Genomic DNA, 19,154 nt, shown 5'->3' with positions numbered 1-19,154 from the left:
AACCCCAGTTTATAAGGACGATACTATCGCAGCCACCAACCAAAAAGTAGGTGCAAACCTTCCTAGGTCCAAGTGTTTACTGTAGAAGATAGAACCCCCATAACAGATTTTATGAAAAAGTGTCCATAATGTTCAAATGGACCCCAGAAGCAAAAATACTTCTTAAGCAGGTAAAGTTGCATTATGTCATGAACTATTTTTAGTGTCTCCAGATTTTGTAGTGCAGATATTTAAATTGTGATACAGCCTGGAAGAACCTGCCAAAAATTCTAAATGATCACAAAAGTCTCGAAGTCTTGATCTCAATCTGGTGTCAAACTGTTCAATGCTTGTTGGGCACAAACCCAGCTGGTGGCTGTTTTGCACTAACACATATGACCACCTATGCTGTTTTTTTAGGTACTTTTTCTTAGTAAACAAATCCACCCTTTGTTTTAATCACCGTGCCTTTGCCAGCAAGACTTCATGTTTGATTTCAATCATATGTAACTATTGGACTGCGCTTTACAAGGGTCTTTGGCCCTGGCCATGCACATTTTCTGTGCTTCTATTTGCGAGGATATGTTTGTTTACAACCTTTAAGTATCTGTTTAAATCAAAACTTTAAATAACTCCACAAACACTCCGGTCCCACTCTGTCTCAGCTTCTTTTCCCCTTTTTTTTTTGACTATATATATATATATATATATATATATATATATATATATATATAATATATTATTGAGAAAGATTGATTATGCTTGCCAGTTCCCGGGCAAAAGGTCCTCCTGTGATATGTAAATCAAGTATTCCTGGAGGCTGCAGGTTTCTTTAATGATAAAAAATGTGGTGATAAGTCCACTTTAAAAAGTAGCAGTATGGCTGTACCACAACCATAGTGCTGCTTACCAAAAAAGAATCAATGAACAATCAACTCTGCTGCGGAGTTCTTCAAAAATTTGCCTTGCACTCTCATCAGTTGTAGTTTTTAAATAAATAAAAGTGTCAGTCGGAGAGTTGAGTTTGTGACCTGTCAAAGCAACATGACCTGTTTCTAAATAAGCCACACAATGCAGGCCACTGTTTCAATATCAGAACTTTTATTAAAATTCACACTTCCCACAGATCATTGCGACGAGTGGAGGCATAAATCACATTATTATTTTGCATAAAGATTCTACATCTTGCTTGCCATGTACATAAATGGCTTTTTCTGAGCTCCTTACTTGAACTGAAGTAAACTTGTTCTTTGGCTGTTCACAACTTTAGTAAGTGGTTCAGTGAATGACTTTCACGTGAAAATCTGAATAAAAATCAGAAAGAGCAGAACTGTCCCCTAACAGCACCTCACTTTAAAGTTAATGTCATAGTTTTCCATTATATCGTTTTTTTTTTTTTTTCAAAACTAATTCATGTGAAGTCAGATGCCATATGGAATATCTCTCATTGCTTACTGAAATATTCTTTGTATTAATTATGAGGCTGATTAGATATAAATATTGCACAAATTACCTTTGTGTAAATTATTATCAGTGAGCTAATTTCTTATTTTGGGTGGCTGGCTGGGGGCAGGAAACACATGTCTACATGAACAAAGACCTCCCTTAGAACAATTAAAGTAGTATGCAATCATTCAATGCACGGTCAATTAAAATTCTCACGCAGTGGAGAACACTAGTATACTAAATGATAGTGCATGGAAGAATATATTATAAAGAGTGTACCGCATATATATTTAAATAAAAACAGCAGCTTTATGAATCTCATATAAATCTCAATATGTTAATTTCATTTTAAATTGTAATTCTCAAATATAATTCAACTTTCTTAAATTTACAGGTTTTCTTAAATTGATCCCCACAAATTCTTCCATCATCAGATATTTGTTACAATGTTCTGTCCCTGTTTCTGTCTCCCAATGTTTCTCCTGCTTTTTCACCATGAGACATTTTCTTCTAGTGTGAAATTTAACATAAAGGATCCATGCCGGCCTGGAGTATACCAAAAATTTTCAGAATATATAAAAAAAGTCCCAGTTCTAAATAAATACATACACATATTTCTAAAAGACTATATGTACTGGATGGAGATTTATTACTTACAGAAAGGAAATGCTCAGAAGTACAAAGGGCTCTCCTGTTATAATATTTTCAAAGAAAACCCAAAATAGAGCAATCTGTCCTTTTTGCCATAATGTTTGAATTACATAGCCTGACTAAAAATAGTGCAAACTGTGCAAGCCCAAAGAAGAAAGACATGTTATCTGTATTTAAAGGGTCGGAATCTTCTGTATTGGCAGTCATAAAGTACAATGCAGGATTGGCCTGCACCCCACTACCTCTGTCATTATTTTTTCTCTATCATTGCATTATAGAATAGCCCTCTATGCACACTGGTGGCCCCTGTGGTCCTGCTGTATAGGGTGGCCCCTGTGGTCCTGCTGTATACTGTGGCCCCTGTGGTCCTGCTGTATATGGTGGCTCCTGGGGTCCTGCTGTATACGGTGGTCCTATTGTATAGCTGTGTATAAAAGCCTCTATGGTCCTGCCGCATAATGTGTCCCCTGTAGTTCTGTTATATAACTATATATGGTAGCCTCTGTGGTCCTGCTTTATATGATGCCCCCATGGTCCTGCTCTATACGGTGGCTCCCATGGTCCCGTTCTTTAGCTGTACAGTATATGGTGGCCTCTATGGTCCTGCTGTGTATGGTCTCCCCCATGTCCTGCTCTATATTGTGAGCCCCGTGGTCCTATTGTCTAGCTGTATATGGAAGCCTCTATGACCCTGCCCCATAATGTGTCCCCTGTGGTCCTGTTGTATAGCTGTATATGGTATCCTCTTGTGGTCCTTCTTTATATGGTGCCACTATGGACCTGCTCTCTATGGTGGCCCTTGTGGTCCTGCTGTTTGATTGTAGCCCCCTTGGTCCTTCTGTATACAGTAGCCTCTATGGTTCTGCTCCAAACAGTGATCTGTATGGTCCTGTTGGCCAACCTGGTTGGCTATATGGCTCCTGTGGTCTTTTTATATATGATGCCAGTAATATATTGACTATGTTATTCATGGCTCGCCATATAAACTCTAACTGGATGATATTGGATTTTAAAAACTGATGCCATATTTTTCAATAAAAGGAGACTTTCCCTTTTTTATTAATTTTTTTGTTTCCCAGCACATTCTTCCTGTCTAGATGCATACACTCCAGTGTTTGCTGCACTTCATTTCTTTGGACCAGCTTAACAAGGTATTGGACCAGCTTTAGGTACAATTAACACGGTACCAATGCAGGAATGTGAATAAAAGACAGTTGTCATCTAAATTGTCACAAGAAGTTTTTGATCAAGGACCTTCGTGGCAGGATCACCAGGTATTTAGTTTACTAAAAGCTGCAGATTTTAGGTATGAAAAAGAACTTTTAACACTAACATGCTAAATCTTTTTTTGAGATTTTAGTGATTGTGTTTAAATGTTATCGGTGAATCTAACATTCACTGAATAATGTATAGTGCAGATCTAACCACTTCCATTAAAACATTGTCACACCATAACGGGCACCCCTGTTGAAAGCTACGGGCAGCTGTGCCAAGATGCACATGGTGATGCCACTGTTATCAATGCTTAGCAATAATGTGCAGTGAGGGCATGCAATCAGAAAGTGGCTGAAAGAAGCTGGAGGGGAGCAGCACTGAGGTCTAAAAGAAAAGTGAGAACCGTATTTTATGTATGCATTGCACTTTTAAAGTTTTAGCAAACTAAAAGAACTTTAGATTGTGAGCTTCTTGCAGAACAGTTAGTGATATGACAATGGACTTTGAATAGTGCTGCATAATATATTGGAGTCGTATAAATACAATCATCCAGCTAGGGTTTACATTATTATTCATATATAATATTTATATAGCGCCAACATATTACATAGCGCTTTACATTAAATAGGGGTTCCAAATAAGCTCTTCAGGGCAGGGTCTTCTCCTCCTCCTGTGTCACTGTCTGTCATTTGCAACCCCTATTTAATGTACAGTGCTGTGTAATACGTTGGTGCTATATAAATACTGTTTATTAATATTAATGATAATAGTGATAATAATAGAAAATGACACAGTGTTACAAATGATACAGACAGTGTTACAGGAATAGGAGAGGACCCTGCCCCGAAGATCTTCTATAGCCAAGCATAGGGATCAATGACTTCTTATTATAAAAGTGTCCAGGCTGCACTGCACAAAATATATGGTGGCTGTTTGTATAGCGGAAGTGGATCTTCCCCGATCAAGAGTGGGTTTGAGGGCTTATTAGTGAAATATTTCCTGCGATCCAAGAGGAACAGTTTACTGAATAAATATCACTTGTCCTTGTAAAAAATAAGTAGAGTTAAGAGCCCCCTATATACACATATCAACCCAATCCCTATGTGACAGGACAGGAAATCTCTTGTAAATCAGACCATTCACAGTAATGAGAAGCCATCCCCTGGAACACAGCTCCATTCATCCCTGCACTGTGCAGCTTGTGGGTGAAAAGGCAGGTTACAGGATTAAACTATTTACAGGGTCCTGTCTACCAGTCACTCATTGGGGAAGATGAAAGAGAAAAAAGGTTAAAGAGAGCCTTTTTAGTGTCTCCCAGATGTCTAGCTGTACACCCCTCCCATACTGTCAAGCAGAATCCTCCCTTTATATAGGGCATGTTAGCTGGGTGACAGGAGAAGGCAAATCTGATTGGCTGGAAGTTTTTTACTCTGTGCACAGAACTTTTGTCTGAGTGTTCTCCCTCCCATCCTGTTTCCTCCCCAGGCTACCTCTCTCTCTCCCCCCCTCCAAGTCTGAGCAGCAGTCAGTGGTCACCATCAGAGGGACACCTTCTGCCTGCACATCTCTAGGGAGAGATCCATCCCCCAGAGCTGGATTCTTAGTGCCAGCCATCCCAGTTCCATGTAAGCAGCAGCCACCAGACAAGCCAAGCCATGTCCAGGTCCGATGAGGTGAACAGACTGACAGAGAATGTGTACAGAGTGAGTATTTCACTTGGATGGCATTCACTCAATGTTCCGTACAGCTCTTGTGAGCTCTCGTTCAAAATAATCGTTGATCTGTGGTTAGTCGTTCGTTTTCCAATGACAATTATTGCACGTGTGTACCTAGCCTAAGTCCTAACCATACGCCCTGTGATAGGCGAAAGCGGCGAATCAATGAAAATGATTGTAATTGCAATCGTATCTGTAGTGTCAGTCAAAAATGAATCCGGTGATTGGATAACCATCATATTGAAATCATTTTCTGTGTTTTGTGATTGATATTTGAATTAGATGTAATGGTTAACAAGTGATCCAACAAACAGATACAATGTAGCTGATTCTTACTTTAGTGATTGATCACAAATAACACCAGGAAATGCCTTATTGGAGGCTAAGAGTAAGAGATGAGCAGCATTGTATGTAAATGCCTGTCCACTCTTTAACCATTTCATGTATTGCTGGTAAAGCTTTGTGGTGTAAATGTACATCCAATTTGATTGATACATGTATAGCCACCAATACAGCCAGATTCTGGCTTGGGACAAACATAGATCTGTAGTCAGAGGGGTATACCTATTGATCATTATGCGATTAATTGTGGTAATAATGAATATGGTTTTAATTCAGATAACGTTGGTTAATCAATCACCAAATTATTCAATTTTCAGTTGATATTCCGCCCAACTATGAAACAAAAATACAACCATTTCATTCAATTTATGTTTTCTTCTATTACACCAAAAATATCTCATAGGGCTCTATTTATAAAGCTGGGAATCTGACATTTCCTTAAACATTCCCCGGTGGAAAATCAATTACTGCCAATCATGGTAAATTCTCCACCGGGGAATGTTTGAGGAACGTCAGATTCCCAGCTTTATAAATAGAGCCCATAGTGTATATCGAGCCTTTTTCTGCATTCACTCTTATATGTTTATTTGTCTAATGGAAGTAAATTAAATACCATTCCAGCTTAATATTTCTTTGCTGGATTCTTTTAGCCACTTAACACATTTGCTGGTTTAACTTTGTAGCGTGAATGTATAAATCTGATTGGTGAATGTATCACCGCTCACCACTGCTGACTGTGAGATGACCTCAGAGTCTGATCCTCTGTCTGTCTATTGTGAATAAATGATGTAGCAAAGTTGACACAACAGCAACAAACAAGCAAAACAAAAACAGTCTCGATTTAAACTATTTTGCAAAAATATTTGTATCACGTTTGGCTCATATTTTCCTGAATGAGGCTTTGTGTTCAATTACTTAATTGATATATTTTATTGATGGGCGGAGTGTTATATGCTGGCACTTATTGATCTGAATGTTTAGCGATGTTTAGCAAATGATCACTGATGATATTCCAGTTGTTTATTCTCTTTTCATTACTATTTCTGATTGCATTGGACCTAAATTGTGGGATTAAAGGAGAAGAAGAATTGGATGGGTTGAAACTTTTTTGATTGCTAGCAAATAGATCACATGTATGACATATTATACGTTGAAGCTGCTACATGTTGTTACTTTTTCCATGAACAGAGAGATTAGCATTTGTGTTCATCAGATGATCGGTGTATTCATCTACTTCATTGTATGATTCTGAATGATTGATTGCAAGAGAAATTCAATGTGTCTACAGTTTACAAAGCTTAGTTGATGGTTTGAGTCTGTCATTAAACATAAACAATCAATATCATGTGGGATTAATATATGTTTGAAAGAATAAAGCATTTTTCAGAATTGACAGTAATATGGCAGTCCTCTCAATTAACAATATTATAGGATAACTATTGAGTGATTGAATGTTGTTGCTGGTCTTTGCACTTCTTCGTTTGCCATAAATGGTGATATAACTGGAGTAAAATTGTTTAGAATATTTAGTAAATTATTTCTGATTGATTGCTGTATCTTTCCAAACACAACCACAGTTTGCTCATCTGTTGAGACCATACAATCAATGCCTTGGCATTTGCTGATATGACTTGCAAAGGAAGTACTCAAGGCCATCAACATTCTTAGATCCAGATGGAGCAGGAGATTGTAGGCTTAGGTTAAAATACTTTTTGCATTCAATTATGATAATGATATGTTTATCTCATGTTGTTACACTGTGTATTTTTAATGAAAGAATCCAATCGATTTTTCCTAACATTTCTCTGCTAAAGTGTATGAAAGGAATGGATCATAGAAATAAAAACGTTGTTTATTTTCTCCCCAGCCCCTTTTAGCTGGGCGCACCACTCGGCACTTCTCGGTGACCACTTGACCACTGTTTTTGGGTGGTTACTGATGAGTTGGGTCACAATACAGGGGCTGTCACCTACCTACAATTCCCTATCACCTGGCTTTAAACAAATTCTGGGTTGAACACTGATGCTCCGTGGAACCTATGTATTAATGTGCTGGTCTCCAATTCCCCAGGCACTATAGGATGCAGGGTACACCTTTTAAAGGTAAGGTCTACCTGAAACACCTGCAAATGCAAAATTATTTATGTTAGCACTGCGTAATATTTTGGCGCTATAAAAATCCTGTTTATTAGTAATAATAATAATATTAATCCTATGAGCTATGATTGAATCAGAATAGTCTGAGGGTAACTGGTAAACTCTAGGGGGTCAACAAGTTATGTAGATTTTTTGCTGTCGGAAGGCAGTTGGGAGGGCTAAAGTGGGCACATCCTTTACAGACATCACTGTTTGCATGGTTAGTTTAAGGGGTCATTCACGAAGGCTAGGACTGAAAAACCTAAACCATGAACTAGTAACCTATGACGTGTGAACTTACTTGATAAAGTTGCTTTATTTTCTATTTATAGACTCATAGATTGTAAGCTCTTCTGGGCAGGGTCCTCTGCTCCTCCTGTGTCACTGTCTGTATTTGCCTATCCCTATTTATTGTGCAGCGCTGTGTAATATGTTGGTGCTTTATAAATACTGGTAAATAATATTAATAATAGAGACTATTTATAATAGAGACCTTATATATTTTATAATTAGTGACAGCTGATTAATGGTGTGACTTACTAAGTTGCTGACAATGTTTTTAGGCTCTGACCACATGGATTCAGCCACAGCAGTGTTAATTGTTGTCTGGGAAGTGTCTGAAAATGTTCTTTCTTACAGGGCCTCTTCTTGGCTACTTCATCTCTGGGTGTTTGCTGTATTTAATGGTTGGGCCAGCCAAAGCAAAACGTTCCCACAAATAGCAGATGTGAAAAGAGCTGTTTAAAATTAACTCTCTCTTCAAATAATTTCATAAATATCAGCCAAATGATTCTCTTTCAAGTTTCCTCACAGTGGTAACCAGACAAACATTATGTTAAGATTAAGCCATAAATATTTCTTTCGAAAGTTTGCTTTCAAGAGGTGAGTAAAGAAAACTGGGCCTTGTGTGAAAACCTCTGAAAGAACGGTCTGTGTTAAGCTGGCTGTAGGCACTTGAGGGTGGTGGGACATGCAAGCACGGTCACAACGTCCCTGGACATGATTAGTCCCATCAGCTGACTTTATTTAGGCTACACGAGAGGGGGGCAGGATATGGGGCTCCTGCAGAAACCTCTGACTTGTTAAAGACCGTATGTATTGAATATGTTTTTTATTCCTTTTCTTTTTACCTGTTTGATTGCTATGAGTCTCGGAAAGTGGTTCAAGGATAATTCCCGTAGACATTAGATTTCATCTGAATCAAGAACGGGGATTCTCAACCAACATTCCTCCGGAGGTTGCAAGGGGATCCTTAAAGCATACCTAAACTCAGAAATAGACAACCCTTTTATGTAGAGAAAAAATTCTGTTTGTTTCTTTTTTAAAAACAACATCCTTTTAAAAAAAAAAAACAAAAAAAAAAAAACAGTTGCAGCACCGCCCCATAAGCGATCGAGAATCGAGATACCAGGGAGCCTCCAGGGATACCTATACCTGTCAGGCACATCTCAGGCATGCGCAGAAGGAGCCCTTTTGTCAAAAGGAAAAAAAATTGACGACCTCACGCATGTGGAGTGAGATGGGCAAGTTATTTTCCCACCTACGTCACCCGATCCCGCGCCTGGGTCGGGTAACTTAGAAAGAAGAAGCCGGAAAAAGAGGAGAAAATGGCAGCTCCTGGAGCGCCAACCCGAAGACGGATGCCAGGATGACGTAGGACCTGATAGAATACACCTCCGGATGGATCGGACTGCCCTGCGGGTTTGAAGGTAAGTGTATTTTTGTTGTTTTGGGGACATTTGAGTTTAGTTCCTCTTTAAGCAATGAGAAGTTTATGCCTCTTGGGTCAGTTATGATGACACCAATGATCTTTTTGGTTATCCATAATGGTGGTATTCTTTTGCTGATCAGCACTGTAAGGCTACGTACACATGTGCAATAATTGTTGTTAGAAAACGAACGACTAATGACAGATCAACGATTGTTAATGATTATTTTGAACGTTCGTATAGTGCACGATTCAGTACATGCTCTAACGGTACAATCGTTCAAATACAATCCACCAATAATGTACACACTGGATACGAACATTTGAACGATACAGGAAGTGACGTGTACCAGAGAAAGTGTACTGCAGAACAATCAACGATCACTAAATGACTGTAAACACAATAGATAGCTAACAATTGTCGGCCAAACAGAACCCGCCAGGTCGTTTGTTTCCACTGACATTCCTCGTTCATCGGCAACGTTGTGCACTTTTTTGGTTAACGATTATTAGTTCATTTCCAAAGACAATTATTGCATGTGTGTACGTAGCCTAAGAGGCATTCTTCCTACTGACCACCAAACTAATGTGCTGTGAGTTGTAGATTTAGTACTGTGGATGTAGCAGGGGTTCCCTGAGAACTGGAAAGTTAGGCTACGTACATACGCTCAATTATTGTCGTTGGAAAGGATGTTTTACATTCATCCGAAAAGGCTATGAAAGATGAATGAATGAGCGTTGTACATACAGTGCTGTTCTGTTTTATAGAGAGGGGAGGGGGGAGAATGAGCGGCACCCTGCTGTGATCTCCTCTATTCACTTACATTGCAGTCATTGATCTTCTGTTGTTCAGGGATCCGTCCCGTCCATGACATCGGAGGACCTCTGTACACATCTCAGATTCTCATCCAAGATACACCTCGTATCGGCCGAGAATCATCTGTCATAGCGTTATTTTAAGGGTTTCTCCAAGATTATAAAGATCGAGCAAGGCTGATCTAGAGACTTTATTCTTTAGGATCAGACATGAAAGAGAACATTGTAAAGTTTCACACCATTCACAGATATATTTGTAGCCATGGATGGAACCTAGTTGTATTTAAAGCTGATTTTTTTTTGTAGGTATTGATACCATGTCTATTCAATAGGGAATCTTGGAGAAAACTGTCTGGGAAGTTTTTTTTCCAGGCTTTCTGTGGTAGAGGGCAGGAAAACAAGTATCTTCCTGATATATGGCAACGATGGAAAAATATTTAAAAAGGAGTCCTAACTCTTTTCTGCTCTAAAGGCTTAAGATCTTTCACTTTTTGGTAATATTTCAGGGACCCACTTCTAGTGCTGTGTGTGAAGGGCCAATATCCAGTGTATCATACAGATACAGAGTTAATGTAATTTGTAATATGCTGCTCAATATATCTATAGCTGATCAAAGCAAAACTGAACCTGGTACATCTACAATACTCAGTGGTGGACGTAGCCCTCGGTAAAACCTGCCAGAGGTTCAAATCCTTGTCCTATTCTAACCAACAAAACAGTTGAGTTAGTGTGTATGTAGCTAGCCGGGCTCTCCAAGTTTTATCCATTTACTACCAATAAAGTGGTTGTGTGCCAAAGCGTTTATCAGTATTTAAACTATACAATAGAAATGGGCAAAAAAGAAAAAACAGGCTTTTCAGGGCTCAGGTATGTGGTTATTATAAAAAAACAATGGTAACTTTATTAGAATTGCACAAATGAATGTTTAAAACCGTAGAATTAGATAACAAACTTATAAAAAGGCGTGGAATGTTCAATATATTCAAATAGTACTTGGCAATATTAGTATCTTACTTTCACCCCCCTTTATATTTCGTTCTTTTGATTTAGATTCCCCTTAATAATCGTCTATCTTCTCTGGTCTTGGAGAGCTTTAATAATCAGGCCCATTATAAGGAGGGATATTCATCTTACGGACAACCAGTATAGGAATGGATGACCAATGAATTGGTTTTTAGCAAAGGTTCCAAAAAATATTTCACAGGTTCTCCAGAATAAAAAAGGTTCAGGCTGTACTTATGTGTAAATAGACCTAAGACGGGATTACCCCTTGCTTGAGGGACTTTTCTTTTATTATTTGTCGTAGATCCAGGACTGGAAATTTAAAGAATACTCCCCAACAGAAAATAAATGTCAAGAACAAACTATCAGGGATTTAAAGTTATACATACATTTTATTAATGTAGTATAGAGTAGTGTAAGGGTCAGGTATGTTTAGAACTAAGGAGGTCTAGGATGATCTTTGTTTTACGGTTGTATGAGAACTACCAGACACTTGTTTCTTGCAACTGAGAACCAGCATTCCATTATTTCACATACTGTATATTGCTATGGTATTTTTATGTGACACCTATAATTACCACCAGGTAAGGCTATTGAATGGCTCTGGCTGGTGCTTTGTTATCCATTATTCCCTGTCATTGTAAATGTATATTGCTGGTGAGGCATTTAACTACTACAAGACCTTATTAGAACAAGTCTGTCCTTTACTGGCCCCCCAAATTTACTTCTTGAACCCCATTTAGGTACTTGAGACATAGGTTGATCACCTCTGGATGTAGATATTTGCACTCTTTTCTGTACTGCTAATCAGGGAATGTATTGGTTAGACAGACCCCCATCAATCACAGCCTATGGGGGCTTTGTCTTGACAGCTGAGAACAATGCCTTTTCTTCATTGGGTTCAGGAATATTGAGGCCATACCATATGTTGCGTGCTGATTTTTACTATGGCCTTTTTTTTGTCACAAACCCTGAATAGGTCAGGCTCCTCCAGGCAATATGTCATGAAACAATAAAAATACATTATCGGTCAGCTTTTACTTTACTTATCATTTGTAGGTCATTGGCCAGGCTCTGAAACGAGGAGAGCTGTTAAAAAGGGCCAATGGTTCACAGATGACAGTCTTGGACTAACAAAGATTTGGGTAAAATCTGAATTAGGAAGGACTACTGTTGCTTTATTATTCATTGTATGGTGTTCTAGTAGATTATGCGAGTTCTCCATGTTGGACAAAAATAAATTAGTAATCATGGGTAGAAGTCTACAAACACTAAAAGACTTTGTCTTGGTGAAACAATAGCAATTGTATAGACATTCAGCCAAGAAAAAGATTGTCCAGGTAAATATTGGCACCCATTAAGGAATATGGTTTAAGCCCTGTACAGGTATCGGACATCAGATGATTGTCCTTGGAAATGGCATAGTTTCTAGTGACTGATGAACAATAAGCATTTTACACAGGGGGGTAAATGAGTGATACCCTGCAGTGCTCCCCTTTATAAAGGCACACAGTGGTTATTCCCAGTTGGTCCATCTATCTTTCATAGACTAACAACATTGTGTGACCACTGTACACATTTCAGATGTTGCCTGAGACGAGCTTGACTATTTTTCTTGGGTGAGAATCATCTGACCTGTGTACATAGTTTAGGTTCAGATCAGCTAATTATAAGATATGAAAGAAGTAGTAACCAAATAAAGTTCTAGCCCAATCAAAACAGATTTGTTACAGACAGATGGTTGTAAGTTGAATCCACAAATGCCTCCACATATTTCTATTGGGCTTGGACTGCCCAACGCGTTTCCAGCTACACTGTATAGAAGACAGATTTCATGATGCTTTAACATGTAACTGAGACATGTATTGGCATTATGAATACATAAATGAAATTGTCACTAATAAATGAGACCCTTATGTCTGTGTATTCTTTTGAACGCCCAATATATTGATTGAGGTTTGTAATAATTTAAAAAAGAACTTTTTATTTCAAACTAGTGTTGCCAACGTCACATTGCTGTTATAAATGTCGACATGCTGTGAGTGGGTTGTAGACCAGCCTGTATAACTTATATAGGAGTAGCCTGCTCAGAGGTCCAACACATGGCTTTGCTGGCAGAACAGTAAATATGTATTTAAGCTGTGTAAATGACTTAAATCAGAGTAAATGCAAACTCATTTTTACTAAAAAAAAATTCTTATTTTGATTATTAAAAAATAGACCTCTTTTAGTCCAGTAAATACAAAATATTGCATGTGTGTATATTGTATGAATTTAGGCTCTTTTTTTTTATATTTTTCAGGCTATGACTGATGCCTATTCTTAAAAAAAAACTCTGTTTACAGAGATCAATAGCTCAAGGTTAAATTTACATGCCCATATGAATGAGCCATAGGCATAACTTCCTTAATGGACTGTTAAGTTTATGGTTTAATGAACGTGCAGAGCATCTAGTCTGTTTCTGCCATACTAATATAGCCCTTAGCTTTTTGAGAATTCTTGGTCAGGTATTAATATATACATATGTTATAAATGTATACTATTTAAAACTTCAATCTCATCCCTGATCAGGGCAAAAACTATCCTACGCCTGAACGTTAATGTTTAAATGTTTGCTTATGCATGCGATGCAGGTTTACTAAACGTATCTCTCTCTTAGAAGCCATTGTGCTCCTCTTCTGTCTGATCACCCTTACACGTTTCAGCACTGGGTTTTTTTTCCATGTATGCTGCTCCCTGCTGTCGCAGGCAATCAAGTGCCAGCTCTCCTGATTGATCATGGCATTTGAATGTAAAGCATGACATGGCCGGGCGTACAACATGCCTGCTTGTTATGGTAGTACCAACCTCCTGCTGTTGTGCCCAAAGACCTAGTGTGACCCCATGTACCTCCAGTAATCCTGAGTTCCTCCAGTGTCCTAGAGTGACCCTGTTTACCTCCATTGATCCCGATTTCTCTAGTGACCTTGTGAGGCCTCAGGTGTCTCCAGGGACCCTGTGTACCTCCAGTGATCCCAAGTATTTCCAGTGACCCCATGTGCCTTCCGTGACTACCAGTTACTGACTCCTACCTGGTTCTAACCTGCTGACTGTCCTAACTCTGTGGCTTGGACACACCAATAGTGTCCTCATACCAACGAACTTGCAGCCTGATCTTCTCAGGTAGGATTTTTTCCCGGTGTATGACGGGTAATTTTCTGCACTAACTGAAGTTGTTTTAAAACTCAAAACATTGACATAAATCCATTCTAATATTCATTTTAAGGTTATAACAAGAATAGGTATAGTTCAGCATGCATGGTAGGCCGATTGCGCTTACCTGCATTTTTTTTATATATGACAAATATTCACACAATTTTTTATTTCTGCTGCTATCTCCAGCAGCCTCCTACCATCTACACACATTTATACTTGTTATTAGTCACTGTAGAGTTCTTATGGGTGGGTGAAGGCACTATAATTAATATATTTTGCTTGTATATTGATCCTATAGCAGATGTTCTTACAGGGATGACAGCTGTCAGTTTATTACTGGTACCAAATCAACCTTGGTTAGTTCAATAAAGCTCTTGCAAGAATGGGCCCTGTAAGATAATATTAGAGAATCAGGATTCATACAACTGGGTATTTATTTATATATCACTGGCATCTTCTGCAGCACCATACAGAGCTCATAGTCATATCACTAACTGGAGCTCACAATCCAATGTTCCTCCTATAATCATATGTCATTACCATAGCTCAGGGCCAATTTTGGGAAGAGACCTTTAACCTACTAGCATGTTTTTGGAATATGGAAAGTAATCAGAGTGCCCCGAGGAAACTAACCCAAACATGGGGAGAATATATAAACTCCAAGCGGTCACTATGTTGCCTCAAGAAAGGGACCTTGCAAGGACATGAAATGGACTTTTCAATATGTGCTTTTATAATAAAGCAAGAACCCTGCGTTATGGAGTGCTGGTCACTCTTTGTTATGTTTCCATCCATTCCACACTGCACCATCCATGGTTGTCACGTCAAGCACCCTTCTTTTATTACAAGGTCTGTTTCCTGTAAGAAATACATTTCTATCACAGACATTCCATTTATAGTCTCCTGGCCAAGATTTATACCTAGGATCTTAGTTCTCCATGGCCACTTTCCTTCTCCACCTGGTTTACTGTCTACAATATTCTCCACAATCCTCAGCTTTGTGTAATGCTACCTATTATTAAAGAACAAATAATCATCTTCCTCTGGAGAACTATTTATCTTCCATGGAGGCTCTCAACCCTCTTGAAACGATTACAGCAATTCAGAGTTTTCAGTTTGTTGACCTATATCCACTTTGCCAAGGAAGGGCTCAGCAGCTGAGATTAGTTTAAGGAGTCTGAACAAAGTTTTTCTGTTCTCATGGAGCTGAGCCACAGATTACTGTGCAGTCACAGTACTAAGATGTGTCGTATAAGAAGATGGGTTATATCTTGGACTTGTTTCAACCCGACTCAACTTGTGCAGGAGCTGAAGCAGTATGAGGACATAGGACTATGGCTAGGATTGAATTGGTGGTTTTTCAGCGGTAGTGCTACAGTTCACCTTTTCACCATTTTTCAGAAGGTCTATGCAGCGTCCCAGGTCAGTCTCCAGATGAACCGCCTTTATAGATTTGAATGCTTTCCAACAGTGTTAGCAAGCATTTGAATGACAATAAGTGACCAATAGTCTTTTGCAACATGTGACAAGAGAACCGTAATCACATTGCAACCACTGTTAAAGCTTTTAAACCTTCTTCTCTTTGTTCCTAGGCACATAGCAACCTAAAACAAGCACCCGAAAGCAGCTTGCAGCCCCTCAGAACGTAGCCTAATAAAAAATGCCCATTCTTCACTGTTAGCACTGATACCAGGCTGCCATCAGAACCCATGATGTCCACATACTGGACAAGAAACAATTTATGGATAACTGTCCTGGTAACACATAAATATTATGTGAGCAATGTTTCCAATTGTGTCCAGGGAACTGTGCTGCTCATTTCACTTTGTATTTGGATTATTGTTTTATATTATACTATTATATTACTTGTAGATCTTTGTTTCCTACATTGCCGTTTCCAAAAAAATGGACCCTCCACTGTGATATAATTAGAAGTTGTTAAATGTAACGCAAAACGGTCAGAAACCCTGCAGTTAATCTGCACTGCAAAATACAGCAGATGTATCAATGTAGCTTTTACATTTTCAGTATTTATTACTCTGTTTTTTCCATGTCTCAAAAAACTGTAAATGGAAAACAAGGCAATGTGTATGTGACCGATATTTCATGTTGAGCGCTGTTGGTCAGAAAGATGGAGGAAAAATCTGCACATCTGGAAAAATGTCAGATGAACAGATTGATGAACAACTGAGCAGAAGACTGCTATATTTCCTATGGGTACCACAGCTGGGTGCTCCCCAACCACCTGTCTAAAACAGAACAGCACTGTGTGTACAGCACTCGTTCATTTTCCTGCCACTGAAAAACATCAAGCTGGTTTGTAAAAACACAACAGGTGCACCACTGTTGGCTGGTGGTTCATCTCATGCTATAACGAATGAACAGCAGCTCAGTGATGACATCACCATGCTTTCCTCCAATCAGCAAGCTCCATCTGTCACACTCTGGCACTTTGCAATGCAGTAATACCTGATTGGCTTAAGCTACGTACACACTTCCAATTATTATCATTGGAAAACGAACGACGAACGTTCATGCACGATATATACGAACGATCGTATAGCACCGATCCTGCACATAGAGTTAACGACACGATCGTTCGTAGATATTGTACACACAATAGATACGATCGTTTGAGCGATAGAGGAACTATGTGCACGACAGGAAAGTGAACGGACGTTCGTTCATCACGCATGCTCTGAACATGGACGATCAACGAACGACCGTACACACGAACGATGTTCAACGATCGTCGTCCAATCCGATCCGTTGGTCCGGTCGTTCGTTTCCAGCGACTTTCCTCGTTCGTCGGCGTCGTTGGTTACTTTTTTACGAACGATTTTTTGCCCAATCGATCGTTCGTCGTTCGATTGGAACGATAAAAATTGGAAGTGTGTACGCCCCTTTACACTGCTGGCTATTGGAAATAATGTCATCCTTACAGATATCTGAAAAGATTATTGGAATCTGGTAAACTGATCTGAGAGTTACTTTTTTACGAACGATTTTTTGCCCAATCGATCGTTCGTCGTTCGATTGGAACGATAAAAATTGGAAGTGTGTACGCACCTTTACCCTTCTCTCTGTCTAAATGCTGATAAAAGCATGCTAGTATCAAGATAGGTTGTGATACTGTATTAACACATTTAAATATTCTGTTTTATAATTTATACTAAAGTTAGTTAAGTGAAATGTAGGCGCACATGGGAGCCATTTATTATTTTTTTCTCTTTTACGCAATAAGTGGACAATTATTCACTAAATGTAAGTTTTACCTTGATTGCAAGTTATATTTTCCTGGAATTGAATATAATTGTAATCCAGATCTGCACACAGAAGCTGAAGGTGTCTGCTGAACACATTGTAAAGATTTCAGAGTAGAATGCTGGAGTGATAGTCAGCTTGTAAACACAGCAATTTTTTTGCTTCATGCCAGCTGTTTGTTTCGTGGCCTTTATAGTTTCCTAACATCGTTAGCTCAGAACATCCCTGCAAGTCTGAAGTTGTTTGAGACCCTCAGGCTGTTCAGGAAAATAATCTGAACTGAGCCGCAGCTATGGAAACCTGCGCGGTGCCAGTGGGGTTCACAACTCGGCTTTCATTACTTTGTGTATTGTTGTGAAGGGCTTTGCCAGTTTTGTAACATGGTGAACTCTTTGTTGGTGAGCTTTGGGGCTTTTGTGTATAATTACTGGGGATTAACTTGAAACTTTACTGATAATATAAATATTACCCTAAGTGCAGGAGGCTAATATGTAGGATCTGCCTGTGTATTATATTCAGGATTCCTATTCCTCGTCCTGCCAAGAATACATTTTCCCATTGAAATAGACTCAGGGGGCACAGATTATAAAACCCTTAATGTTAATGCCCGTGTTGATGTACATTCTGGTTGCCTGGAATTAAAGGGTTTTGCCTATTTTAGGGACCTTGTACTAATTCTAGCTGCAGAAGGGTACAAATGGCCATTCAGCAAAGCCTATAAGGGGCCTATATTGTCACATTTTAGGTTAATCGCAGAAGATTGTTTCAGAATAGTGGCCCCTGGAGCTCACAATTGCAGAATTACTAAGAAGAAAGGCCTGAAAAAACTACTACTAAAGCAAGAGGGCCACACCAACCTCGACCAAGAACTGTGACAGGTGCTCTAGGGGGTGGTTATGTTTTGGACACTGCTAGGAAAAAGAAGATAGGTATGTGAAGTCCTACTGAACAGACAAAAAAGTCTGATGTTCTGGTTTGATGAAGGATGTGAAGTCCTGAAGGTATAATTTTTGAGGTTCTCCAAAGGTGAGGTACGATGTCCTCCATAAACAGGGGTATGAGTTATGTACTTCTAATAGCTGCCACCAGTTATGTTTGACCTCTAGCACATAGAAAATAGGGTTAGTTATTTTGTAACCATTACCCTGAGATGATCTCTATCATTTTAGTAACACCTGCATTGGTTCTTTGCTGGGTGGGCAGAAGTTTTTACTGTAATATGGCCCATGTTGGCTTTTATTACCTTTGCCTATTTGGTGGTCTGTACAAGCAGGAAAGTATCTCTCTTAGCAGAGGGGATGTCATGTGTTTTCCAATACTTGGGTGGGGATTGAGTGAAAATTACGTAAAAGCTGTTTGAGAATAACAGTGTAAAGGAAGAGCTAAATTTTAGTAATTTTTGTAACCTAAACATATTTTTCTAAAGTTTCGAAAATCAACTTTTTTTGTGCACTAAATATCTTTACAAACCCAGATATTACCTAAAAAATGTAACATGGACATCAGAACCGCGTTGCACACAGTATATGCTAAAAGCAGACCTGTGTACTACAGCTGACTACAAGAGACTACAAAAGGACAGATACAAGACCTATCATTCTGTACAAGGAAGGAGGGCAGTAGGGACTGTTTAGTGTAATAACCTTCTGCAAAGAAGCAAGGTACAAGAATTGTTCACTGCTGGAT

General features: G+C 38.9%; 1 protein-coding gene across 1 annotated transcript in view; it reads left to right on the top strand.

Annotated features, from left to right (window-relative positions):
- The first annotated feature begins 4,801 nt into the window (after nucleotides 1-4,801).
- The window catches only part of LOC140340469 (BAR/IMD domain-containing adapter protein 2-like), a 73,112-nt gene continuing 58,759 nt past the window's right edge, over nucleotides 4,802-19,154 (top strand). Inside the window, exon 1 of the mRNA XM_072425697.1 lies at nucleotides 4,802-4,994. Coding sequence (XP_072281798.1) covers nucleotides 4,947-4,994 — 48 coding nt within the window. The 5' untranslated portion in view covers nucleotides 4,802-4,946. The remainder of the gene's footprint in view (nucleotides 4,995-19,154) is intronic.

This window comes from Pyxicephalus adspersus, chromosome 11 (genome assembly GCF_032062135.1).
Source record: "Pyxicephalus adspersus chromosome 11, UCB_Pads_2.0, whole genome shotgun sequence".
NCBI classification, from domain to species: Eukaryota; Metazoa; Chordata; class Amphibia; order Anura; family Pyxicephalidae; genus Pyxicephalus; species Pyxicephalus adspersus.
Note: the sequence above shows the minus strand (reverse complement) of the source record. Positions and strands in the feature narration are given on the sequence as shown.